Below are 26,749 nucleotides of genomic sequence, written 5' to 3'. Positions count from 1 at the left end.
TCTCAATCTCATTTAAGTGTTCTCAGTGCAATTTGCTGAATCACAGTGCCTAAGCTGCATGGATTTCATTACAGTGGGCCATGGTTTTTAATGTACATTTATGGCACCCACAGAAAAAAAGAAGCCAAAACGCCATACCATGTGAAAAGGTACTAAAGTCATACTTTATTAATGAGAACACTGAATCAGACAAGAATAAAATTAACACTAAGAACAATCAGTGTGGGCACAATAAAGTCATGCTGTCCTGCAATATCTAAATTACAGTATGTGGCTGATAATAAATGTTAAAATAAGAATACATTAAATAACAGGCATAAACGCTAAAACAATAAACACATATCTAATGTGAAAAAGTCACATTAATCAACGACTATGTCAGAACAGCATAATGCTGTAATCAAAACGTGCTCATGTGCGTAATAGGCAATCAATGTAATCCACCAAGATATAAGGAAAGGGGAAATTTACTTGCTTTCAGGTTAAATCCCTAAATGTATTGCGCTCATTAGCATGAGTTAATTTTAAGGAGCGCACGCTACGTGTGATTGTCAGCTTAGCGAGCACTCATAAGTTACGGAATATCCTTCGAAATGCAGCGCAATGTGTAGCATGACTGCGCTACTTCATTAGTAGCGGCTGCGCTACTGAAGTAGCGTGATGGTACTACAAATACAATGCGCTGCACTTCAAAGGCTCATGCGTTACTTATGAGTGCAAACTATGCTGACAGGACCGCACGTAGCGTGGGCTCCCTAAAACTAACTCGCACTGATAGAGAATCTACTGGTTTGTGTCATAAAATGTTTAAAGGACAACTGTAAGAAGAGGGATATGGAAGTTGCTATATTTATTTCTTTTTAAACAATACCAGTTGCTTGGCAGCCTTGCTGATCCTCTGCCTCAAATACTTTTAGCCATAGACCCTGAACAAGCATATGCAGATCAGGTGTTTCTGACATTATTGTCAGATCTGACAAGATTAGTGGCATGCTTGTTTCTGGTGTTATTCAGACACTTCTGCAGCCAAATAGACCAGCAGTACTGCCCAGCAACTGGTATTGTTTAAAAGGAAATAAATATGGCAGCCTTCATATTCTTCTGACTTCAGTTAAGGCTAATGGGCAATTGTGCTGTGGTCCCTAGAAAAACAGGACCGCAACAGAGGGTTGAAGTCGGATCACACATTATATGTGCAGTGTGAAGCATACAGTACACTGAAAGTATACGTCACTGCCACTAATAACACATTATGCAGTCATGAAAAAGCAATTCCAACTCAAACTTTATGGATGATTTCCAAATGTATTGTTGCATATTCACAGCGGTTACATAGCAGAAAGACCAGCACCACGTTTTGGGCTCCAGGCCCTTTATCAATGGCTTGCGAGCACAGTTGCTTTTTCATGGTTGGATGTGTGTGTAGCCCGGCCCAGCGATGTTGCCCACGGGGATCAGGTCCTGATCCCAGATGGGCGACATCCATCACAGATGTGTACGCGCCTTTAGTGTGCTGCCTGAAAGAAACTCAGCCAATCTAAGCCAGTTACAAGGAAGCAATAAACCCGTACCCTACTGGACTATTATCAAAAGCATAGGGATAGCATGCAGCCACCCCCACGCCTGGAGCCCTGATGTATATTGTGACTCTGTCCCCTCCTTCAAAGGCCACCTATGTCTATTATTAGGTGGTGCTGTCTAGCCTTAGTTGTGTACATAATGTAGATTTATGGGGGGGGGGGGGGATTCTGTATATGGATGAGGGTGGTGTTATTTACATTTCATTGGCTACTCCTTGCTGCAGCCAGTTGTGTTAGGCTAGGTTCACACTTATGGCGTGCAGCCAACATACATGTCATTTTCCCATACACCATGCGCGTTCCTCTCCATTACAATGTGTGTGGCTAGACAAAACATGTAATACATTTGATTGAAATAATGCGTGTGATGTGTGGAAAAATGCCGCACTGTCGTTTTCAGAGACATGGCGGGTGTGGGGATTAAAAGGGCACAATGCGCTTGTTCACCATGCAGTGACGCATTGCCATGGGGCAGCTGTACACACCATAGGTTCTCAGCCAAGACAGTTCAAAAGAATCATCTCAGCCTAAGATTGCCTACACCAGTGTTTCTCAAACCTGTCCTCGTGACTTCCCAACGGTGCATGTTTTGCAGGCAGCCTCACCTATGCACAGGTGGGTAATTAGTGTCTCAGCTAGGTGGATTCCATGTAGATGAGACACTAATTAGCCCAACTGTGTGTAGGTGAGGTTGCCTAACATGCACCGTTAGGGAGTCACGAGGTCAGGTTTGAGAAACAGTGACATAATGTATGTACAAGGCTTTAAGACTGCATATAACTGAGCTTGTACATCTCCATTCTGTGATTCGCCCATCTCTTGGTCCCAGTGGGGCGAGTAAGAGGACTATGACCTGGGAGCCCTAAGCAGAAAACTAGTCTAGTGCCCAACAGGAATACCTGCCTATTATCCCTTGCGGGTTGCTGTGGTGAAGACTATAAGCTCTGTATTGATGAATGAAATTTAGGCTTATCTCACACACAGAAAACTAACATTTTAGCATTCTGCTTAATATATTATCAGATGAGGTATTTAGCACGTTGCCTGCAGATGTTATAACACTCAAGCCACCATCTACCTATAGTATGAAACATACAGCAAGCTAATAAAACTGAAGTCTTGGATCTACAAGACCACTTCATCTACATTTAATGCAAATTCTAAGACATTCTAAGAAACTACTAAGAATATTGGCTTTAGCCGCCACCTCCAGCTACACAGGCTCTTTCTTCATGCTTCTCTCGTGCATCTTCTGTGCTCTGATTGCAGCTTTGTGCTCCCGCTGGGCAATATCCTGCAAGGCCCTGCTCCTTAGCTCCGCATAACTGGAGACCTTCACATCTTTATGGAAACACAGAGATTTCATGAATTAATTGGCAGGGGCAAATCAATATGAATACCAGATAAGATGTGTGTAGTCATATATAGCATATTACTTACTAATACATGGATATAGCTTTGCCAGTGGGATAACTATAATTCATGGGCCCCCCCCAGTGAAACTTCAATGGGAGGCCCCCAATGCTCACACCTCTTCCCTTGCCTCCCCTTGGTGTCCTTCACGCCCTTCGGGCCCATCTCACAAGGGAGATAAAACAAGTGTGGCCATCATGATCTTTACAACCATATCATGTGAAGCCACAAAAATGTCTGATCTGAAGTATAGTCCCCTGAATCAGAGGAAGGGAAGGTTGGTAGTTGTGGCCCCCCACGATGCGTGTTATCAGTCAGTCATGTGACATGAGAGACAGGCTGAAAACATTTGTGAATTATGTGGTAAATACGATGTGACCTAATTTATGAGCACATCATTTTAGCATATGTGTAATTCTGAGTGTATAGGTAACCACTTCCAAAATTGTCTCACTCATTATTGTTACTGAATCACAAGGCACGTAGAAGCCAGGAAAATTCTTAAAAGTGAAAGTTGAAAATTGAGTTACCGTACATTGCACTAAAACGTTTAGTACATCAAGCATGAAATGCTGTAGCCAGCCAATTTGGAAACGGGTCATTTTTCATGTTTGTTTTATGTCAGAAATGCCCTTCTCGCATTTTGTAGGGGTGGGAAGGAAGAGGAAGAAAAAAACTGGGAAACTAACAGTATATTTTAAATATCAGAGGGAGAGCTTAGGTCCTGTCCACGCTTATCATTTTTCTGTGCATTTTCTGCACAGGAAAACTGAAAACCAATATAATCAATGGGCTAGTTCACACTTGGATGCTTTTTTCCCATGCAGAAAAACAATTGACAGCAATGCAAAACTGTCAGACAACTCATGCAGAAAAATTGATAGACTGTGGATTCAGCCTTATACGGTAGCTTGAAGTGTATTTTCTTTATTTTTATTTAATTAGATGATGTATTTCTATATCACTCAGACATTGTACAGAGTTTAAAACATTACACAGAACCATTAAAATCTGCACGTCCCCCAAAGTTTACAACCTAATATATTCAGGACACACATACACAAATATGTTGTAGGATCATTATGTCAGTTAAACTATTGAGTATAGAGATGTAATAAGAGCACCCTGAAAAATGCTTCTAAACACAACATACTAACTCCATGCAGAGTCTGTAATGGTACTTAAAGGGAACCAGAGATGAACGTTTTACACAAAATAAACATATCAGTCGATAGCTTGTAAAGAATAAATGCTCTACCTGATAATTTCGCAGCTCTGGTGTGCCTTTTTTAGTGTTTTTTTTATCCATTATTGCTCCAGGAAAAATCAAATATGGCCGCTGGCTCATATCCCTTCTGCTTCCAGGTTATGAGTTGTTCTGGATGTGCTGTGTAGGCTATATGAGACTAGGCTGCTGTAGCCTTTCATCTGTGTGCTTTCATTTTGGTATGATGTGCAGCTGCCTGTAGGAAGTGTCTCTAATAGGAATGAAACTGCAGTCATCAGCATTATCTATGCTGAAAGCACACAGATCATATTGCAGCCAGACTTGTCTGTTTCAGAGATTCTCTCTCAGCAGCAGCAGCCCCTCCACAGCTCTCAGTATGCAAAGCAGGAAATCTGAGCCAGGAGGTGGCAGGCTTGGGCTTGAAAAGACTCCACAGAAGAGTGACTCTGCTATAATGATTCCAGGTCAAACCTAGACTGAGCCAGTCGGGGATTCTTATCACAGCTGCTAATAGACCAATTAAGCAGATAAGGATGAAACTAAAAGCAGGGTAGGTGTTTACTGTCATGTTCTCACTGATAAATGTAATAAAATACATAAGGGTGCTTCGTCTCTGGTTCTCTTTAAAGGGAAGGTTCAAGCAAAATAAAAAAACGAGTTTCACTTACCTGGGGCTTCTACCAGCCCCATGCAGCCATCCTGTGCCCTCGTAGTCACTCACTGCTGCTCCAGTCCCCCGCTGGCAGCTTGCCGACCTCGGAGGTCTGCGGGACGCATTGCGTACATTTTTACGCATTCCCGCTAGTGCAGGAACATTAACACATACATTTTTACACGTTTCTGGTTCAATACGTAAATTTTTACGCATTGAACCAGTAATGCGTAAAAATGTATGTGTTAATGTTCCTGCACTAGCGGGAATGCGTAAAAATGTACGCAATGCGTCCCGCAGACCTCCGAGGTCGGCAAGCTGCCAGCGGGGGACTGGAGCAGCAGTGAGTGACTTCGAGGGCACAGGATGGCTACATGGGGCTGGTAGAAGCCCCAAGTAAGTGAAACTCATTTTTTTATTTTGCTTGGACATTCTCTTTAAAGGCAAGAGTGCTAATATTATTCAGATTCCCTACTTTTTATGTCAGATTATAAAAGCCTACTATAATAAAAGGTATGTCAACTGTGGAGGATATGGACCTGCCAGCAAGCAACCTTTGTTTCCAGGGATAGTGCATGTAGCATTCACTCTAATGTGGTATTACCAAGCAGATCCATGTACCATGCCTCTCAATAGGCCCATCGCTATGATTGGCCAGTTCATTGGCCAGTAATAAGAAACAGGCACAGGCATGGACAAAAGGAAAGACAGAAATTGCGTAAAAAAAGTGGGATCAGCGCATCACCAGGCCGCCACCGATTGGCCTCAACTCAGAGATGCGCTGAGCCCCCCCAGAGACTGCAAACGCACCTTGAACCAAACAGAAGCTCTGCATATACACCAAAAGCAAAACTGTTAAGTGGGAGCAGCTGGCCGGAAATAAATTAAAACATAGTAAAGAGCTGAGCAGCGCTACTTGAAAACAGATGAATGCTTACCTGCAAAAGTGTGCAAGCCCCACTAATGGGATAAAATACACACTGAGCACACACATGACCTGTCTACCGCTTGGAGGATGTTGGTTTCCTCTAACAGCTTGCATGCAACTTGTTAGGTACTCGTCCCTCCCACTTTCGTAGAAGTCTTTCCTCCATGGGAGGGGACCTAACACTAACTAAATTATACCTATGCATATGCATAGCCTGGGCGCGCTACCAAGTAAAATTGAAAATTGCGTAAAAAAAGTGGGATCAGCGCATCACCAGGCCGCCACCGATTGGCCTCAACTCAGAGATGCGCTGAGCCCCCCCAGAGACTGCAAACGCACCTTGAACCAAACAGAAGCTCTGCATATACACCAAAAGCAAAACTGTTAAGTGGGAGCAGCTGGCCGAAAATAAATTAAAACATAGTAAAGAGCTGAGCAGCGCTACTTAAAAACAGATGAATGCTTACCTGCAAAAGTGTGCAAGCCCCACTAATGGGATAAAATACACACTGAGCACACACATGACCTGTCTACCGCTTGGAGGATGTTGGTTTCCTCTAACAGCTTGCATGCAACTTGTTAGGTACTCGTCCCTCCCACTTTCGTAGAAGTCTTTCCTCCATGGGAGGGGACCTAACACTAACTAAATTATACCTATGCATATGCATAGCCTGGGCATTCATCTGTTTTTAAGTAGCGCTGCTCAGCTCTTTACTATGTTTTAATTTATTTCCGGCCAGCTGCTCCCACTTAACAGTTTTGCTTTTGGTGTATATGCAGAGCTTCTGTTTGGTTCAAGGTGCGTTTGCAGTCTCTGGGGGGGCTCAGCGCATCTCTGAGTTGAGGCCAATCGGTGGCGGCCTGGTGATGCGCTGATCCCACTTTTTTTACGCAATTTTCAATTTTACTTGGTAGCGCGCCCAGGCTATGCATATGCATAGGTATAATTTAGTTAGTGTTAGGTCCCCTCCCATGGAGGAAAGACTTCTACGAAAGTGGGAGGGACGAGTACCTAACAAGTTGCATGCAAGCTGTTAGAGGAAACCAACATCCTCCAAGCGGTAGACAGGTCATGTGTGTGCTCAGTGTGTATTTTATCCCATTAGTGGGGCTTGCACACTTTTGCAGGTAAGCATTCATCTGTTTTTAAGTAGCGCTGCTCAGCTCTTTACTATGTTTTAATTTATTTCCGGCCAGCTGCTCCCACTTAACAGTTTTGCTTTTGGTGTATATGCAGAGCTTCTGTTTGGTTCAAGGTGCGTTTGCAGTCTCTGGGGGGGCTCAGCGCATCTCTGAGTTGAGGCCAATCGGTGGCGGCCTGGTGATGCGCTGATCCCACTTTTTTTACGCAATTTTCAATTTTACTTGGTAGCGCGCCCAGGCTATGCATATGCATAGGTATAATTTAGTTAGTGTTAGGTCCCCTCCCATGGAGGAAAGACTTCTACGAAAGTGGGAGGGACGAGTACCTAACAAGTTGCATGCAAGCTGTTAGAGGAAACCAACATCCTCCAAGCGGTAGACAGGTCATGTGTGTGCTCAGTGTGTATTTTATCCCATTAGTGGGGCTTGCACACTTTTGCAGGTAAGCATTCATCTGTTTTTAAGTAGCGCTGCTCAGCTCTTTACTACGAAAGACAGAAATTGTATACTAAGTGGTCCCGGGTTCAAGATTGCCAGGGAAGTAAATGTCACTTTGGCACTGACAGTTTAGCCCTGTTCATATTCAGCACCAAATAATCCAAGAAGAGTGATTAGGAACATCGGCAACAGCACCTTCTTTTAAACTAGTTTTATTTAACGGGAAATTGTATAGTTTTATGACAATCACTTTGAATTCAATATACTATATCAAAATTGTATAACGGCCAGTACAGTAATACAGCAATTTACAATATTCAAACAGAATAAAAATTCAAGTTACGACTTCTGCCGTAGATTGTCATTGTCATTTAACATTACCTAAACAAGAAATTTCCCAAACAAATTAAACCACATACGTTTCAACATCTGGTTCATCTCATTGTTAATACTGAAAAACTAGAGTTGCTGGCTTTGTGTATAGCACAACTTTTACTAGTCTAAGAGGTGGGCACTGTGAGAGGGCTTTCAAGCCATGGGTCCCAAGTCATATGAAATGTTCCTCGCGTCTTTACAGGGAACCTTAAGTGACGTGATGTGGTTAGATAGACATATATACAGTGGCAAGCATAACAATATCTATTATGTGTTCTTCTTTCTCTGACTGAAAGAGTTAACACTGTATTCAGTTATGAAACTTCTGCTGGGTACACACATTGCGATTTCCCGCTCAATCTGCGAAATCGATCGATTATTTCCGGTATGTTCGATTCGGTTTCGTTCGATACAGCAGTCGAATTGGCATGATAAGTATGCAAAATCAACGGCTGTATCGAACGAAACCGAAACGAACATGTTGGAAATAATCAAATCGATCCCGCAGATCGAGCGAGAAATCGCAATGTGTGTACCCAGATTAACACAGATCACAGAACTGATTCTTTGCTCACTGCACTGGCTACCTGTAAAATGGAGAATACTCTTCAAGATTGGACTGTTGACATTCAAATCCCTAAACAATTTGAGCCCTGGATACATGAAGGACTTACTGAAACTGCACCACACCTCTCTCAAATTCAGATCAACAGGTTCCATAAACTTGGTCACTGCCAGAGTGCATCTCAAAACCTTTGGAGCCAGAGATTTCTGTCATGCTGCCCCTACCCTTTGCAATTCCATACCACACCCAGTAAAGACAATTCCCATCCCTGGAGCTATTCAAATCCAGACTGAAAAGCCAGCTGTTTAGCATGGCATTTGTGGACTTAGGGCTCTTTCACACTAGAGCCAGTTTCCAGCATTTTGACGTTAACCAATGTACAATGAAAGTCCATAGACTTTCTTTTTACCTTTCACACCTGACGCTGCGTTTCGGTATGTTGCGGTTAGACGCACCCGGGAGCTTTCAATCGTTGGGAGCCGGCGTCTTCCCGTCGGGTGAAATAATAGCTACCACCGCTGATTCCGTCGCACCGCAGCATCCCGACGACATGCTGCAGGCTATTCAATGCGTGCAGGAGAACGGCTCCTGCATGCGTTGTAGATGTAAAAGAGCCCTTATAGAATTCTTCTTCTATACCACAATTTACCAATGAACCAATTTCTGTTCTGAGCCATAATTCTGTGCTTTAAGTACTACGGGAGAAATTCGCTTTACAAATGTTATTTGTTGTTTTCAGTTTGTGGTGCCGTGAGAGAGCGTCAAAGCTATATTTTAGAAAACTGGACTGTCTTGTAAGTTGCAGTGGTGGTTCACAAAGCTCTCAGCCATATCAGGACTTTTATTTTGTGCTGTGGAATAAAGCACCTTATATAATATTACAGTATATGCACTGTCTCAATGCTGCCACCACAGCCTAACATTTGAAGCTAACTCTTCTGCTAGATTTAGATTATGCATACCAGCATCATCAGTAGCCTCTGTATCCTCTGTATCATCCTCTATATCAGACAGCGTTATTTTGGTATCACTCTTCAAAACAAAAAGGTTACTGGGTGTTAACTGCGGCTTGCTGGACATAGGTGAGAGCTCGACTTCTGTTGGCTCATTTATAGCAGAATAGGTCTTCAACTGCAGAAGCTCATCAATTCTCTTCTCAATCACACCTTTGGGAAAAGCATTGTGCAAAATTAGGCCCATTTCTATATAAAGAGTTACAAAGATACATTTATAGTGTACTTTACATCACAACATTGGCAATAGAAAACATCTGATTAAAAGCAAACTTTAAGCTACACTATCAAGGGAAGGGCAGTTGCATAAAAAAACTGTAGATAGCATTCTTAATTCCTCTAATAAGCATGACTCTATAGGGTGTATGCACTAAACTAAACTGTTAAGCATAATAACTTGTGTAAAGTCTTACCGCATGGCAAGTAGAGTAGAATGCATTATATTACATGCAGTGCACTACACTCGTACTGCTTCACGTACTTAATTCTGCTTAACGCAGTTTATTGCATACACCCCCATGTCACCAATGGCTATCTATTAGCCTTTTCTTCACAACAATAACCCAATTTCCCTTTAAAGCAGTAGGGACAGCGATACTATCCCAGGGAAAAAAACACATATATAAGTAGATACTTGTTCTACTTACATAATATATGCCCTGTACTGTCTGACATTTTGATTTCAGTAAATTTTATATAGTAAATAAAGAGAAAACTGTTCCTGGCATTTTCCATTTTTATTCCCTCTGACTGAAGTCAATCCTGATGTCATTTCCTCCCTTACTCTTTTTTTTACTCTTCCCCCCCCCCCTCTTAGAAACAGCACCGTCATATCTAGCTTTCTTTGTAAACACATGTTAGCACAGCATGGATCGTATTTCAGCAGCTCACTGAAGTGCCCTCAGGCAATCAGTGGGGAACAGGAAAGTGGGAGAGGTGATGGAAAGTTTTTTTCTCGTCGGCAATGTACCAAATAGAGCAAGGCTGACTGAGATAAGATTTATTACAGCAGAAATATTTCTGATTAGTTTGGAGTGCTTGCAATGCAGGGTAGGGTTGCAGGCTGCATAATAAACACAGAGCAGTGGGTAAAAGGAATTTTATGGCTGACAATCCTGCTTTAAACCTTTTCCTTCTCAAATGAAAACATTGCTGTGCGTGCTGAGGCACCGCATTTCCCCCTCTCCCCCAAAGTGCCTTTACCAACCTGTCAGCCTATGCAGAGTGGACGCAGGGAGCACTTTCACATTTACCTGTTATGGATGCTGGATCAGCTCTCCTCTACCTCTACTGAGCATACAATGGCCTCAATTCACGGAGCATTATCAAACGTTTATCAAACACTTTATCAAACGTTTGATAATTTACCTCATGGGTAAAATCTCACTAAGGTGTTATATATTTGTTGAACGTTTTATCGGTAAAACATTCGATAAATATATAACACCTTAGTGAATTTAAAATGAAGTTTTACCCATGAGGTACATTATCAAACGTTTGATAAGGTGTTTGATAAATGTTTGATAATGCTCCGTGAATTGAGGCCACTGTAATGTCAACATCCTGTTCTGGGTCCTGGCATATCATATGATCAGGATGGAGGGGTAGTAGAAGACTCTCTTTCATCATCCCTCTTCCACCACTGAGCGGTGCTGCAATGCTGACAACATCCTCTGGGTCCAGGTCACGTCATGATATGATATGAGCGAGACCCATAAAAGGATGTCGGCATTACAGCGGTTGCTCAGTGTAGGATGAGAAGAGGAAGAGGAGAGCTGATCCAGCATCCGGAACAGGTAAATGTGAAAGCACTCCCTGTGCCACTCTGCATAGGCTGCATTAGGCAGCCTGAGTTTAGTCAGCAGATAGCCCTGCCCAAAGTTATCTGACATGAGATAACACAGGTGGGACTGTTAAAAGGTTAATATCTCATTTAGGGTTGCTAAATACAAAAAAACAAGATATTCTTCTACTTGAGTGCTTGTGTAAAAAAGTCAGTTTTGTGGGATACAAGAGAGAATATCAGAGCTCTTTACTTTACCCCTGCTGTGGGTTAGTAAGTTGCATACAAATAAAAAAGGCGCCCGGAAAAAAGGGCGCAGGGGATTGTCGCTAGTAAAATATCGCTAAACTTAGCGATACTCTTCTACTGCATTTTGATACTAAAATATCGGTAATATTTACCGATATTTTACTATGGCTAAACTTAACTCCATTCTCACACAGAACCCTTACCTGGTGGTGCCTAACCCTAAGAACCCCCCCAGTGGTTCCTAACCCTAACCCCCCCTGCTGGTGCCTAACCCTAAGACCCCCCCCCGGTGGTGCCTAACCCCCGAGACAATCCTCCCACACCCCTGGTGGTGCCTAACCCTAAAAACCCCTGAGGGTGCCTAACCCTGAGACTCCCCCCTGGTGGTGCCTAAACCTAACCTCCCTTGGTGGCCCCTAACCCTAAATCCCCTTCCTAAAGCTAACCCCCCTTCCGCAAAGCCGAGATATGCGGCTATGAAGGTAAATTTCGGCGCCTAGAGGTGCCTGATTAGTGGCAAGAGGGGGCAATTTCCAGTGGCAGGCTTGCAGAAAAAAAAATTGCCTTGCGGATAACTAAAAGTTATCTGCAAGCCAATTTTTTCCCCGCAAGTCTGTTTGCGGAAATTGCCCCCTCTTGCCACTAATCAGGTCCCTCCAGACACCGAAATTTGCCTTCATAGCCGCATATATTTGCGTCAAAGAATGTAAAATTCAGCGCCTTGAGGCACCAGCTAGTGGCCGCCGCCATGCGCCCAAAGAGCCCTATTAAAGGCGTCTATGGCAGCACCCTTTTTACCGAATTGGCTCCTGCGCCCTTTTTTCCTGCTTCATAGTAGGTCACCGCAGGAAGCAATACACAACAAAGATGGATAACGCCAAGTAACCAAAAGTGGTAAGAATGTCGGGACCAAGGGAAAAGAAGACACCTTGATATCTCCATTTCATTTTTAAGTCTTTATTTCATACTTTGCGCCATTTTGTTTATTTAATTAATCTTTTTCTCCTTTTTCTGTAAATTACTCTTTTTACTTTTTAAATATTTAATTCTAAAAAATCCTTTAGCCAGTTTTCATATGATCTAAAGTAGAAAATAACTGAACTCTGCCTCTGACACACTCCTGTTCTATGCTGTTTGCAAACTCTGGGTCAGCCTGTCAGAAGCTAGGCAGTGGATGGCATAGGCATTGCTTAAAGAGACTCCGTAACAAAAATTGCATCCTGTTTTTTATCATCCTACATGTTCCAAAAGCTATTCTAATGTGTTCTGGCTAACTGCAGCACTTTCTACTATGACAGTCTCTGTAATAAATCAATGTATCTTTCCCCTGTCAGACTTGTCGGCCTGTGTCTGGAAGGCTGCCAAGTTCTTCACTGTTGTGGTTCTGCTATGAACTCACCCTTTCTGGCCCCTCTATGCACACTGCCTGTGTGTTATTTAGATAAGAGAGAAGAGAGAAGCTGCTCTAATCAGCTGGATAAATCGTCCTCTGAGCTGGCTGGGCTTTCACATACTGAGGAATTACAAACAAGGGCAAAGCTGTTTGCAGGAAGAAAAGAGCAGCCTGAAACTTCAGTGCATGGGGGAAAGAAACATACAAATGATCGCTTGAGATTCAAAAGGAATGCTGTATACAGCCTGCTTATGTATGGATGTATTTTCTATGTGTGGACATACTGTACATCAACCTACTTCCTGTTTTGGTGGCCATTTTGTTTGTTTACAAACAAACTTTTTAAAACTGTTTTTAACCACTTTTAATGCAGCGAGGAGCGGCGAAATTGTGACAGAGGGTAATAGGAGATGTCCCCTAACGCACTGGTATGTTTACTTTTGAGCGATTTTAACAATACAGATTCTCTTTAAAGAAATCCTGAAGTCAATTTGATATTTACCTCAGTAGTGGGAAACCTCTGGATAGTCCTGAGGCTCCCCGGATCCTCCTCAAGCCCACCGTTCTAGTGCTGGGTCCCTCTTTTTATTTGAGTCGTGAGTGTGGCTGTGGACAAGTTCATCCACACTGGGCATGCACAAGTATAGTCTGCATATGCCCAGTAGAGGGAACTGTTTGTGCATGGGTTTTGTCCTCCAAGGACAAGCACTTTTCTCTACCGAGAATGCATGAACCCTTACACGCACATGCTCAGTCCGGATGCACTCATCCAGAAGAAATCTATTTGACTTGCTGAGTCTAGTAGGTATACCGTAGATTGACACAGTGCTGGAATGAAGACGTATTGGCGGTAACAGCTACTGAGGAAAGACGTTTTTTTCTTAATTTTGGTTTAAGAAGGGTCAGGGCTGCTGCTACTGCGGATCTAGTCTGCGGTTTGAAACCTGCTTAAAAATGTGGTGGCACACGTATGTGTGCGCGTGTGTGTGTAAGGGTTAACAGCTCGCATAGCAATGCTTGGATACTTTTTTCAAAGAACACATAGCCAAATATAATGATATTTGCTTAACCGCTAAAGTACTAGAAGTCTCTGTCCCCTTAAGGACCAGAGACTCTCTGGTACAAAAACGGGGCTCAACGACATTACGCCGCAGGGATTCGTCACTCTCGCTGCTCATGATGATCTCCTGTCATTAAAGTCCACTTGCTCTGCCATTGCCATCACAGCAGAGCTTCATGAGAGCCTGTCAGGAGCCTGACCGTCCCCTGACAGGCTCATGGAGTTCTGCTGCCATAGCGATGGCAGAGCGAGTTGGCTGCAGCGATGGTAGAGCGCCACGGCAAATGAAATCTATGTCCTGCCAGGGATAACAGGTCCCAAACAGGGGATAGATTTCATGTTGTAGAAAGAATTATCGAGCGCTCCACAAATAGTTTAGCTGCCAGAGGTTGATTCCAATCCACAATAGAAATGCAAAAACTGTAACTGTAATCCTCAGCACTGATGTAACATCCACTCCTGTTGCTACAGCCTGCAGTCACCCAGTGCTCAATAGGTATACAGCTCCCACCACCAAAGGACAAACCATAGACCAGGCTTAGCAGATTTTAGCAACAGGGGTTACACTTTTATTTCACAGTCATCATATATTAAAAACAAATCACTTACAATGTGGGTCCATGCAAACTGGACCCTACTGCATAAACACGCTTATAAGGTTTTTGCACTGGCTGTTGTCAAGTGCACCTTATCACACATCAGGGTGGTCTTTAAACAGAGATAGCCCTTCTCTACCAGGTTTCGGCGCTATGCCGTCATGAGGGGGTAGATTTCAATTACTAATGTCCAGAAGCGGTTATTTCGTTTTTCTTCATCGCTTCTTCTTCTCATCTACTCTTAGAACTAGTTTGAAAGAAGGGTAATGTTTTTGTTCACATTTATATAAATATATATGTAACGGGCTCACAAACTATATATTAAGCCTTCTACATACAGTAGATGGTTCTCAGCCAACGCTGCCCCGACCATCCCCAGATTTGTCGCTTGGTCCAGCGCAAGCCGAGGGCATAGTTCTTCTACACACCCTGCCTGTCCTGTGCTGCTCTGTAGTGTGCAGCCCACTGTCCCTCTGCCTTCCTCTAAATAACATAAGGCATGACCAGTTTAGGACTAGTCCATCTCCTCTTGGTAGATGCTCAGCATTTTCTTTATTTCCAAAAGCGCTTACTGAACAGCAGTTGCTCAATCCAACTACCAAAATATTGTCCAATCGAGTAGAGAGGCTAGTCATCATCTTTGTATAGATCCTTTCCAGGGATTGCTTTGGTAAAGAATAAAGGAAATACCAAGCTTCCCCCATGAGGAGATGAACTAGTCCAAGACCTGTCAGGTTTCAGAATTTTACTGCTCACTGTAAGGAACAGCAACATAGGAAAAAATTAATTTGTATTTTACTCTGAAATAAAAATACTTCTTACTACATAGCTTTGGTAAGGTTGTACAAAAAAGATTGTATCATTAGTGGGTACTTTAAGTTACAGCTATTTGAATGGCTGTTACATTCACACAAAATGTGTTTTGCATGTGCTCCTCCTTGGACTCTGGTGCACAGTGAGAGCCTCCTGTATGTGCTTTACCTTCTTCGGGTGCACATTTTTCCACTTGACAGGTGATACACTCTAAATATGCATCCATTTCAATACCTGGCCATTGACTTGCAAGAAATACAGTTACCTACAGAAGTACTTAGTGCAGTTCAGGTAAGCGAATGTCTCGGCAGCAAGACTGCTTTTCAGAGATGCGGGATCACACTGAATGGTGTTGAAAAGGCTCTGAAGAGATGAGAAGATCTGTTGGAGATGCTGGTATTTTTCTGTGGATTGCTTTTCAGAACCATTTGCTTCCTGTGCTGTTTTCATAATCTTTTGCTGTAGAAACATTACATGTGTTTTAGGGGCCAAAGAAATGAATGAGATGAGTACACAAAATAGCATAAAGAATCTTAAAGAACACCTGAGGCAAAGTTACCTAAGCTGATCACAGAGGTCTGTTCCCCTGCTCTCCATAATCACTTCATGAATAATTTGACTTCTGGCTAAAGTCATATTTTCAGACAGGAGGAGGCAGGCTTGCTGCCATGTTCCCTCCTATCACCCTCCCATTCCTTATGGAATGAGAGATCAGATATGTATTCTTGCTCCGGATAAAGTGTGCAGAGATCTTCTGAGACTCCTTAAACCCTGGCCCAAGCTGTGTAAAAGTTAGAGATGGTGTGTGGTGGTATTTTATCACTAAAAGTCTTTAATATTCTTCTTTGGGGCCCCTGTCTCCATCATCAGCTTTGATTGCAGCCTGGCTGCTTCCTTGTTGATTGCAGCTTGGCTTATGTCTTGTTGATAAAATGCTTCTCCTTGTGAAACATTCAAATAAACCCCTTTGAATTTGCTGCCACAGCTAACATGATATTTTCCCCGCTGTATGCCCAGGTGAATCTCTACATGGAGAAAAAGCCATTGGCAGGAAGTTAGTTGTGCAGAAGAGATCAAAGAGGGAAGAACTCCTCTAGAGGAACAAGACAGGACCTAGGCTGCCATCACAACTGCTGAGGAAGATGAGGGTAGTGGAGAAGAACCTAAAAGAATAATTTAAAAAATTACATTGAAGTCAGACATGGTGCAATCATAAGGTGACAACCTGTATAATGTTATCTCAGATGTGTGTGACTGTCTGATCGTAAAGCTGCAGATTCATGCTGGAACAGTGGAGGGGTTACACTTAGTTGTGGTGCATGGAGGAGGAGCAAAACCCATAAAGGTGGTGCTGGTGGTAGCTCATTAGAATGTGTCAGTGGTCACTTCACCTACCTGTAACATGCCAATGTGAGCTGTGTAATCAGCACTCCCATAATATGCTGCACTGTCTCCTGTGATTCATGAGGAATTGAAGGAGCAGTAAAGGCGGCATGTACTGGTATGGATTCTTTGTGTCTTGGGTGCCGAATGACTTGCCCTGGCACCATTGACCATTATAATGCATAGATGGGGGAAGGGGGGCACTTTGGGAGCTTTGCTTGGGGGTGCCAGAAAGCTTTGTCCTGGCACTGCAGCCATCATAATGCATAGACAGTTCACACATTGCCACATTAGGTTCTCAACATGTGGTACGCGTACCCCAGGGGGTACTTCTGATTGTTCCAGGGGGTACTCGGCTTGATAAACTTTACCAATAATAAATTTAGAGTTTAAAAAATTGAAAAATCTTATTTAAAAACAATACAAAATTAATATTTTTGCTAATTAAAAGCAATAGTACATGCTTGCAAAGTGTTTAGAACCAATTTTCATGTACTACGATCAAATATATATTTGTCAAGGGGTACTTCTGATAATGTTTACTATGCTAGGGGGTACTTTGTGAGTACAGGGTTTTAAAAGGGGTACATACCAATAAAATGTTGAGAAACACCCAACTCAAGTCAAGCAAAGGGATTTTTATAACTAGCAATCAATAACGCGTGGGCATTTGTTAAATGTAATCAATAATTAGTGACCCGCTAAAATGTTTTCAACCTGTCATAAAAACGTAGACTAAATTCTCAAGGATAAATATATAAATTCCAACAACTGTAACATGATTGCACTCTCATCAATCAAATCTTGTGCTTCAACAAAATCCAAAAACTTGTCACTTATAAACCTAAGCTAGCATGCATCAATAAGAATAAACCTTACCTCTAACAACTTCTGGGCAGTGTCTTGTTGACTGACCATTTGCTTATGCTGATTTTGTAAGGTGGTAATTTCATTCTGTACAAAAGGCCAAAAACATTTTTTTTAATTACATGGACTTTTTAGCATACCTGTCAAGGGAGCATACTATGTCTTTTGTGCTACCGCACCTCCTTAATTTACTGTATACAGTATGCGCAGCACCACCTCACGTCAACTCAGCATACACTGTGCTTCTCCATGTATCCTATTCACACTGATTGTGTATCCCCCTCATACCTATTAATCTCTCCTACCAATCCTTAAGCTACATACAAACACTAGATTCAGCTCAGCTGAGGCGGCAAATAATGACCGCGTCTGCTTAGAAACTAATGAGAGTACAGCTGCCCCGATGCTCCTTGGCATGTTAGAGAGCGATTCACCCGAGCTGTCTGAGAGCATCATTCTCCTCTCTCACCCTACTTGTTGTTGTGTTTCTCCATCAGACCCCCCCCCCCACATAGCAACAGAAGGCATCACTAGCCTGGATGCTAGCAATGCGTCTGTACAGCCTCAGCCACACACGTTCACTTGAGGTATCCAGTTCCGCTTGCTCTTCAGCGACGGTCCTCGTATATGTGTACGAGGCTTTATAATGTGCTTCTCCATGTATCCTAGTCACACTCATTGTGTACCCCCTTATCCTTGCTCATTTGTCCTAGCAATCCTCACACTGTGCCTCTCCCTGTGTCCTATTTCCACCTGTGTATCCCCCCCTATACCTGTTCATCTGTCTTACTAATTCTCACACTTTGCTTCATGACTGTAGATGTGTCTCTGCCTCATCCTGCTCTGATGTTTTACTCATGCTTGGTACACTGCTCCCTTTTTTTTATCTTCCAACTCTGCTATATGTTGACTCCCATCTTGCCCATCTGGTGGGCATCTTTAATGTCAAATGTAAATACTACAGCTGTAAAACTGGTCAGTGTTCTGTGATTAATTATCTTTTCTAAACTGAATATTTTAGGTAGTTACAGCTTTATGATTTGCTACTAACCTTTATCGCTTGGACATTCTCCTCAGCTCCTTGTACATCAAATATGAGTTCTTTCAGTAAAGTAAAACTTCCAGAATTCTTAATCTCATTTCCAATGTATTGTTTTGCCGCGGCATCAAGGTCCTTCTGCCCAGTTAAGGTAAAAATTTTCTCACAGGCGTCTTGGTATTGACGTATGATCTCACACCTTTCTCTCGAGATCTTTTCTCTGGCTTTCACTAAAACAAGATGGACTGGCGATCAGTACAGTTTATAAAGAAAGACATCAAAGTGCTGCTTTTAGATACTTTATTTCCATTTTTTTGCCTAGAAGCAAAAGAGTTCAGTAATATCTTGGATTGAGAGTAACTCGTTTAAGAGCGCTTTATAATACAAGCAAACATTTTTGTGAATGTTTGACTTGATATACAAGAAACATCGTGATATACTACAATACAAGTAAAAAAAGTATACATGCGTCACGTCATCACAACTGAGCCCATAGTTCTTCTCCTTTTGGCGCAGCAGGATTGTACTTAGGTACGTAGGGCAGTTGGCTTTTTTTTTTAGCGCCGCTATTTTGAAAAACGCCCTAAAATCGCTTGTGCAATGAATCCTTATGGGATAGTTAATATCAGCGCGTTTCGCCTGCTTTCTGCTCAGCAAAGCGTTGCCTGTACCATTTTGAGGGCGTTTTTGCTACAATGGAAGGTATAGGAAAATTGCAAAATGCTCACAAAATCACTTTATGTGGCGATTGCGGTTCACGCTTTTAAGAATAAATACATTGGGCTTGATTCACAAAGCGGTGCTAACCTACTTAGCGCGTCTAAAGTCTTTAGACGCGCTAACCAGGGTGCTAAGTAGGTTAGCACCGGATTTCTCAATCAGATAGTGCGCTAACTTTGCGCGCGTAAAGTTTTACGCGCGTTAAGTCCCATAGGCTTTAATGGGCACTTCGCGCGGTGCGCCCTGTGCTCTGTGCAGTACGCGCATAAAGTTTTACGCGCATAAAGTTTTGCGCGCGTAAAGTTTTATGCGCGAAAAGCTTGTTTAGACGTGCTAAGGGGGTTTTCACAGGCGTGCTAACAGTTAGCACCGCTTTGTGAATCAAGCCCATTGTATTTATTCTTTTCCGGGTCAAAGAGTTCACTTCCTGACTTGCGTCAGGAAGTGAAAAAACAAATTGCTCTGCAAAAGCGCTTTGAAAAGCGCTTTACAAAAATTCGAAAAGCGAAGGTAAGCGGCGGGAGGGGGAAAAAAAATCACTCACAAAATCACAAAACACTGGCCTCAGCGATTGCGATTTTAGATGTGAACAAAGCCAAAATCTGAGTGTAGAGACTGTGCAAAGTCACATTTCCATTAAATCCTCAAAAATACGGTAACTGTCATTGGATAAGTTCGTTGTTAAAGCCATACACAAAAAAAAAAGGTTGGGGTGAGCCAACAGATGGCAATGATTCTTAGTTATAGTGGAAGTCTTGTTTACATTTTTATTTAATACTATTTTACTATAACTGTTTTTGGATTGTGGAACAAATCAACTGGGTTTCTATTAACTCTTATAAGGGAATTCACTTTGATATAGGAGTGCTTTGGATTACAAGCATGTTTCCGGTACGAATTATGCACACAAATCAAGGGTCCACAGTATAATAATCTAACTTTAATCATCAGAGTTTCCAATTTTTTATCTCCCTTTTCAAATATAAAAATAATACAATACAATACAATAACATTTCTATAGCGCTTTTCTCCCATAGGACTCAAAGCGCTTAGGCTCTCTCGGATTCAGTAATTAGTAGGATGAAGTATTCACACAACAAAAGTTATATTTCTGCAAATGCCAGACTGAACAGGTGGGTTTTCAGTCTGGATTTAAACACGTCCAGGGATGGGGCTGTCCTGATCTGTTGAGGTAAGGAGTTCCAAAACGTAGGGGCAGCATGACAGAAGGCTCTGGGACCAAAAGTTTCCAAGTGGACTCTGGGTATGACTAGATTATTACAACCTGTGGATCTGAGAATGCGGGGATTGCTACGCAGCTGTAACATATCTTTCATGTATCCAGGGCCTAGATTATTCAGGGATTTAAATGTCAGTAGGCCGATCTTGAATAGGACCCTCCATTCTATAGGTAGCCAGTGAAGGGAATGCAGGACTGGCGTTATGTGGCAGTGACGGGGTTGGTTGGTTAGCAGTCTGGCAGCAGTATTCTGTATCAGCTGTAGGCGGTACAAGACCTTTTTTGGAAGGCTAGTGTAGAGAGCATTGCAGTAGTCCAGTCGGGATGTGATGAAGGCGTGGACTAAGGTTGGCAGATCTTCTGGGGGTATGAGGTGCTTGATTTTTGCAATGTTCTTCAGGTGAAAATAGGATGATTTCACCACAGCAGAGATTTGAGTTCTGAAGTTTAAATCCCCATCAATTAGAACTCCCAGGCTACGCACATGATCAGAGCTGCGTAGATCCGTGCCTCCTATTCATAGTGGTGAAGACTGCAAGTTAAGTTGTTTTGTTATCATGCTCTGCCCTCCAATCAGAAGGACTTCAGTTTTGTCTGCATTTAGTTTCAGCCAGTTGTCATTCATCCATTGCTGTAGTTCACGTAAGCAGGCGTTTATAGTTAGAGTTGGGTCTGTCACACCAGGCTTGAAAGAAAGATATAGTTGGGTGTCGTCTGCATAGCAGTGGTATGTCAGGCCATGTTTTTGGATTAGTTTTCCCAACGGTAGCATGTAAATCGTGAAATGCAGGGGAGAGAGGATTGAGCCCTGGGGCACCCCATACTTAAGTGTTACAGGGGTGGACAGGAAGGGCCCCATAGACACTTTGTGGGTTCTGCCACTCAAGAAAATACATATATCCAGGCACATCGCCTCTAGTTAGGACATTAAATAAGTTATTAAGGAAAGGGAGGTGCTGTAGGGGGTGTGGCTAGAAAACAGCAAAAATCTATTAACCCTTCGCACTCTCGCATGCAAATGTTCAAACAAATGCATTTACAGATTCACTCATCCAGGCACAACTGTTATCCCTACAGCTAAGTTAAAAGCCGGGGTCTTAGTTCACAGAAGAATGCATTCTTATGCTTAGTCACCTATACTGCCCAGAAGTACCCAGGTAAACATAGGTGTCCTAACTCTGGCCCTGTAACATGCATAGTGCAGACATGCAAACACATTAATTGCATCAAACCTATCAATGGATTAGGAGCACACATCCTGATGTCCTCTCCAGGGACAGATAGTGCATGTTACCAATCGCACAAGGGAGCTAACGTAATGTATCCATGTGCACCATGCACATACACCAGCAAAAGCTGTGTGCATGCTGACAAACACATACAGGGGAAGGAGGGAGTGCACTGAATTAGACCCTAGCCACAGGGGTCAGTAACAAGAAAAAAATACATATATCCAGGCACATCGCCTCTAGCTGTTCACAGGGCCAGAGTTAGGACACCTATGTTTACCTGGGTACTTCTGCACAGTATAGGTGACTAAGCATAAGAATGCATTCTTCTGTGAACTAAGACCCCGGCTTTTAACTTAGCTGTAGGGATAACAGTTGTGCCTGGATGAGTGAATCTGTGAATGCATTTGTTTGAACATTTGCATGCGAGAGTGCGAAGGGTTATTAGATTTTTGCTTTCTCAAATATAGCCCGCTGCTACTCTTTGTGTGAGGCTTTTTTTTTTTATCATGCTTAAAGAGACACTGAAGCGGGAAAAAAATTATGATATATTGATTTGTATGTGTAGTACAGCTAAGAAATAAAACATTGGGAGCAGAGACATACAGTAAAGGTAGCCATACACTGGTCGATTTGCCATCAGATTCGACCAACAGATAGATCCCTCTCTGATCGAATCTGATCAGAGAGGGATCGTATGGCTGCCTTTACTGCAAACAGATTGTGAATCGATTTCAGCCTGAAACCGTTCACAATCTGTGATGGTGGTGGTGCTGCTGCCGCTCCCCCCCCCCCCCCCCCCGCATACATTACCTGCTCCGCCGGCGCGACTCCCCAGGTCTCCGCTGTCGTCTTCTCCGCTCTGGTCTGGTCTCCGGGTCCGGCAGGCTTCACTTCTTCATGTCTGGGGGAAGTTTAAACAGTAGAGCGCCCTCTACTATTTAAACTTCCTGCCGGGACAGGAAGAAGTGAAGCCTACTGGATCCGGAGCCCAGCGCGGAGACGGAGCAGCGGTGACCGGATCAGGTAATGTATTGCAGCTGTATTGCGTCTGTCGTCGGGTACTCAAACGCCGCTAGCGACGCGCTCCCTACCCGCGGGCGATCGACGGTAATTTCCTGCACGGAGCGATCGACGGGATCGATCTATTTCGGGACGAAATAGATCGAAATTTAGCGGTAACGTTAACGATTTGACAGCAGATTCTATCCCAGTGATCGAATCTGCTGTCGATCGGCGGGGAATCGGCCTAGTGTATGGCCAGCTTAAGTCTAATATGGTTTCCAATACAGGAAGGAACTCTAGTTGTTATCTATGCAAAACAAGCCATTCAGCTCCAGGACTTTCACAGAGAGCTCTGTTATCTGAAGTTTATTATCTCAGCTGTCAGGCTTTTTCTTCTGCAGAGAACAGTTCAGGACAGGTCAAAAGTTCACAGCTTGCTCTGTAAAAATCATTTAGAATGCTGAGTAGTGGGGGGAAACTGCAAATATTAGAGAATGATGCAATGTTATAAAAAAAACACTATATAACTGAAAATAAAATATGAGGATATTTTCTTTGCTTCTAATATTCTAGTAATTATCCGTACTACACAACCAATTCATTATATCATAATTTTTTTGCGCTTCAGTGTCTCTTTAAGGCCAGTATGGCAAGTGATTGCAAGAAAGAAGGGCATGGTATGAAAGCTTGCTTGAAAGGTATTCGGCCACCCTTATGTTGGTTAACATGTCTGCATTCCCAAACATCAGGTCTTTCCTAGAAGCTGATCTGTGTACAGATGAAAAGTGGGAAAATGCTTTAGCCTGTACAATTTTCCATCTCTACAACTCTATCAGAGAAAAGGTGTTCGCTCAGTTACAAAGGTGTGCACTAGCAGGCCTAGCACTGTTCATAGAATCCTTAGCAGGTTCTAAGATGGTCCCTTATAATAACACGTTTTGCAGGAAGAAAATGTTGAACTTTCATGCTAACTTGAGTCAGAAGTGACTAATTTCTTCTCCCTTAGCCGTTTCTTGACCTCCAGGAAGGAAAGACATTGTTCCTGTATTTCCATTGAGAAATCCGGGAATAGCATAAGTTTAGATTTATCATAGGAGATATCCAGCAGGCATGGGCAAACTTGGCCCTCCAGCTGTTAAGGAACTACAAGTCCCACAATGCATTGCAGGAGTCTGACAGCCACAGTCATAACTCATAAAGGCAAATGCATTCTGGGACTTGTAGTTCCTGAACAGCTGGAGGGCCAAGTTTGCCCATGCCTGATATCCAGCTTCTTCCTGGCCTCCGTTAGCATCATATCTCTATCTTTGTAATTGAGGAAGCGCACCAAAAATGGCAGCAGAGGGGAGCGTTCTCGATGGGACATGGTGAGCCCTTTCAACTACATAGGTAGTGTGTAGGTCAGTCAACCCGAGAATGGATTTGAAAAAGGCCTCCACAAACTCTGATGGGTTCTTACCCTCTGCACCCTCAGAGAGGCCCAGCACTCTGACATTATTGCGGCATCCATGGAGCAGTCCATTCGCTGCTTGACTTGCTGTTTTAGGGCATGGATGTCCATGGCATGTATGCAGGTGTCCTCCGTCTCAGGCACACTCTGCTCTACTTCTGAGTTGTGAGTACGGATCTTATCCATATCCAGCTGCTACATCAATTGGTAGTGGGCTTCCAGCTTGTCAAATTTAGCTATAAGAGCTACCGGGGAAGACACTGTAGCTTCCAGGATTACTGCGGTGTTTGCAGTTACGTCGGGGTTCTCAGCTAGCTCAGCCATGCTGACGGAATTATGGCGGCTTCTGGTCCCTTGGCCATGCTGACTGCAGATCTCACATGTGTTTGCAGATTTCTTGCTCAATCCGCCTTTTTGGAGGTCATATTATATCTCCTTGATCGCTACCCCACTACAAAGCAGTACCCTACACTATGGAAATTAGCAATGGGGGAGTTAAGATATGGAGGGCCCTGCTGTCTGTTTTTGTTTCTTTGTTTTTTTTTTCCCCGAGGGACTCACAGTTGTAGACTTTACTCCTGCCTATGCAGTCTATGTACAGTACATGTGTTACCATGTCATATCCATACCTTAACCTCACCCTTTGATTTCTCAGTGTTGCAGCATTTTCTTCGGGAGTGCATTGTAACGAGTAAGTGTCTACTCCAGAATGGGCAGGATAATGGTGAGAATGGCAGTCAAAAAGCCAAAGACAACTCCAAAGTCAAAGTCTATCAGTGTCTGATCATACAATGTGTACTATATATATATATATACATATATATATATACTGTATGTATATACAGTGGGATGCGAAAGTTTGGGCAACCTTGTTAGTCGTCTAATCGTCATGATTTTCCTGTATAAATCGTTGGTTGTTAGGATTAAAAATGTCAGTTAAATATATCATATAGGAGGCACACACAGTGATATATGAGAAGTGAAATTAAGTTTATTGTGTAAAGTGCGCCGAATGGTTCAACGATGCACAGTGACTCCATCTGCAGCAAGATGATGTTGTAGGTCTTTGGTGCTGGTCTGTGGGTTGACTCTGACTGTTCCCACCATTCGTTGCTTGTGTTTATCTGAGATTTTTCTTGGTCTGCCACACCGAGCCTTAGCTTGAACTGAACCTGTGGTCTTTCATTTCCTCAATATGTTCCTAACTGTGGAAACAGATAGCTGAAATCTCTGAAACAGCTTTCTGTATCCTTTCCCTAAACCATGATGGTGAACAATCTTTGTCTTCAGGTCATTTGAGAGTTGTTTTGAGACCCCCGTGTTACTACTCTTCAGAGAAATGTAAAAGAGGAGAACAACTTACAACTGACCCCCTTAAATACTCTTTCTCATAATTGGATTCACCTGTGTATGTAGGTCAGGGGTCACTGAGCTTACCAAGCCAATTTGAGTTCCAATAATTAGTTCTAAAGGTTTTGGAATCAATAAAATGACAACAGTGCCCAAATGTATGCACCTGCCTAATTTTATTTAAACAAATTTTGCACACTTTCTGTAAATGCAATAAACTGCATTTCACTTCTCAAATATCACTGTGTGTGTCTACTATATGATATATTTACCTGACATTTTTTATCGTAACAACCAACGATTTATACAGGAAAATCATAACAATTAACAAGATTGCCCAAACTTTCACACCCCACTGTGTGTGTATGTGTATATATATATATATATATATATATATATATATATATATATATATATATATATATATATATATATATATATATATACAGTGGTGTGAAAAACTATTTGCCCCCTTCCTGATTTCTTATTCTTTTGCAAGTTTGTCACACTTAAATGTTTCTGCTCATTAAAAACCGTTAACTATTAGTCAAAGATAACATAATTGAACACAAAATGCAGTTGTAAATGATGTTTTTTATTATTTAGTGAGAAAAATAACTCAAAACCTACATGGCCCTGTGTGAAAAAGAAATTGCCCCCTGACCCTTATAACTGGTTGGGCCACCCTTAGCAGCAATAACTGCAATCAAGCGTTTGCGATAACTTGCAAAGAGTCTTTTACAGCGCTCTGGAGGAATTTTGGCCCACTCATCTTTGCAGAATTGTTGTAATTCAGCTTTATTTAAGGGTTTTCTAGCATGAACCGCCTTTTTAAGGTCATGCCACAACATTTCAATAGGATTCAGGTCAGGACTTTGACTAGGCCTCTCCAAAGTCTTCATTTTGTTTTTCTTCAGCCATTCAGAGGTGGATTTGCTGGTGTGTTTTGGGTCATTGTCCTGCTGCAGCACCCAAGATCGCTTCAGCTTGAGTTGACAAACAGATGGCCGGACATTCTCCTTCAGGATTTTTTGGTAGACAGTAGAATTCATGGTTCCATCTATCACAGCAAGCCTTCCAGGTCCTGAAGCAGCAAAACAACCCCAGACCATCACACTACCACCACCATATTTTACTGTTGGTATGATGTTCTTTTGCTGAAATGTTGTGTTACTTCTACGCCAGATGTAACGGGACACGCACTTTCCAAAAAGTTCAACTTTTGTCTCGTCGGTCC

General features: G+C 42.6%; 1 protein-coding gene across 5 annotated transcripts in view; it reads right to left on the bottom strand.

The window, feature by feature from the left end:
* Nucleotides 1-702: 702 nt before the first annotated feature.
* LOC137524723 (coiled-coil domain-containing protein 63-like) overlaps nt 703-26,749 on the bottom strand; it is a 143,508-nt gene continuing 117,461 nt past the window's right edge. For 4 of the 5 annotated variants that reach the window (XM_068244940.1, XM_068244932.1, XM_068244914.1 and 1 more), the window contains exons 7-11: nt 18,531-18,748; nt 17,492-17,566; nt 15,499-15,688; nt 9,285-9,488; nt 703-2,921 (exon numbers count right to left, since the gene is read on the bottom strand). In XM_068244940.1, the coding sequence (XP_068101041.1) occupies nt 2,794-2,921; nt 9,285-9,488; nt 15,499-15,688; nt 17,492-17,566; nt 18,531-18,748 (815 nt within the window). In that variant the 3' untranslated portion in view covers nt 703-2,793. Of the gene's footprint in view, nt 2,922-9,284; nt 9,489-15,494; nt 15,689-17,491; nt 17,567-18,530; nt 18,749-26,749 lie in introns of those variants that run through there. The other variant, XM_068244949.1, reaches the window with a different exon arrangement.

The sequence above is a fragment of the Hyperolius riggenbachi genome, chromosome 1 (assembly GCF_040937935.1).
Source record: "Hyperolius riggenbachi isolate aHypRig1 chromosome 1, aHypRig1.pri, whole genome shotgun sequence".
NCBI classification, from domain to species: domain Eukaryota; kingdom Metazoa; phylum Chordata; class Amphibia; order Anura; family Hyperoliidae; genus Hyperolius; species Hyperolius riggenbachi.
The sequence above is the reverse complement of the archived record's forward strand: the minus strand, read 5'-3'. Positions and strand labels throughout refer to the sequence as shown.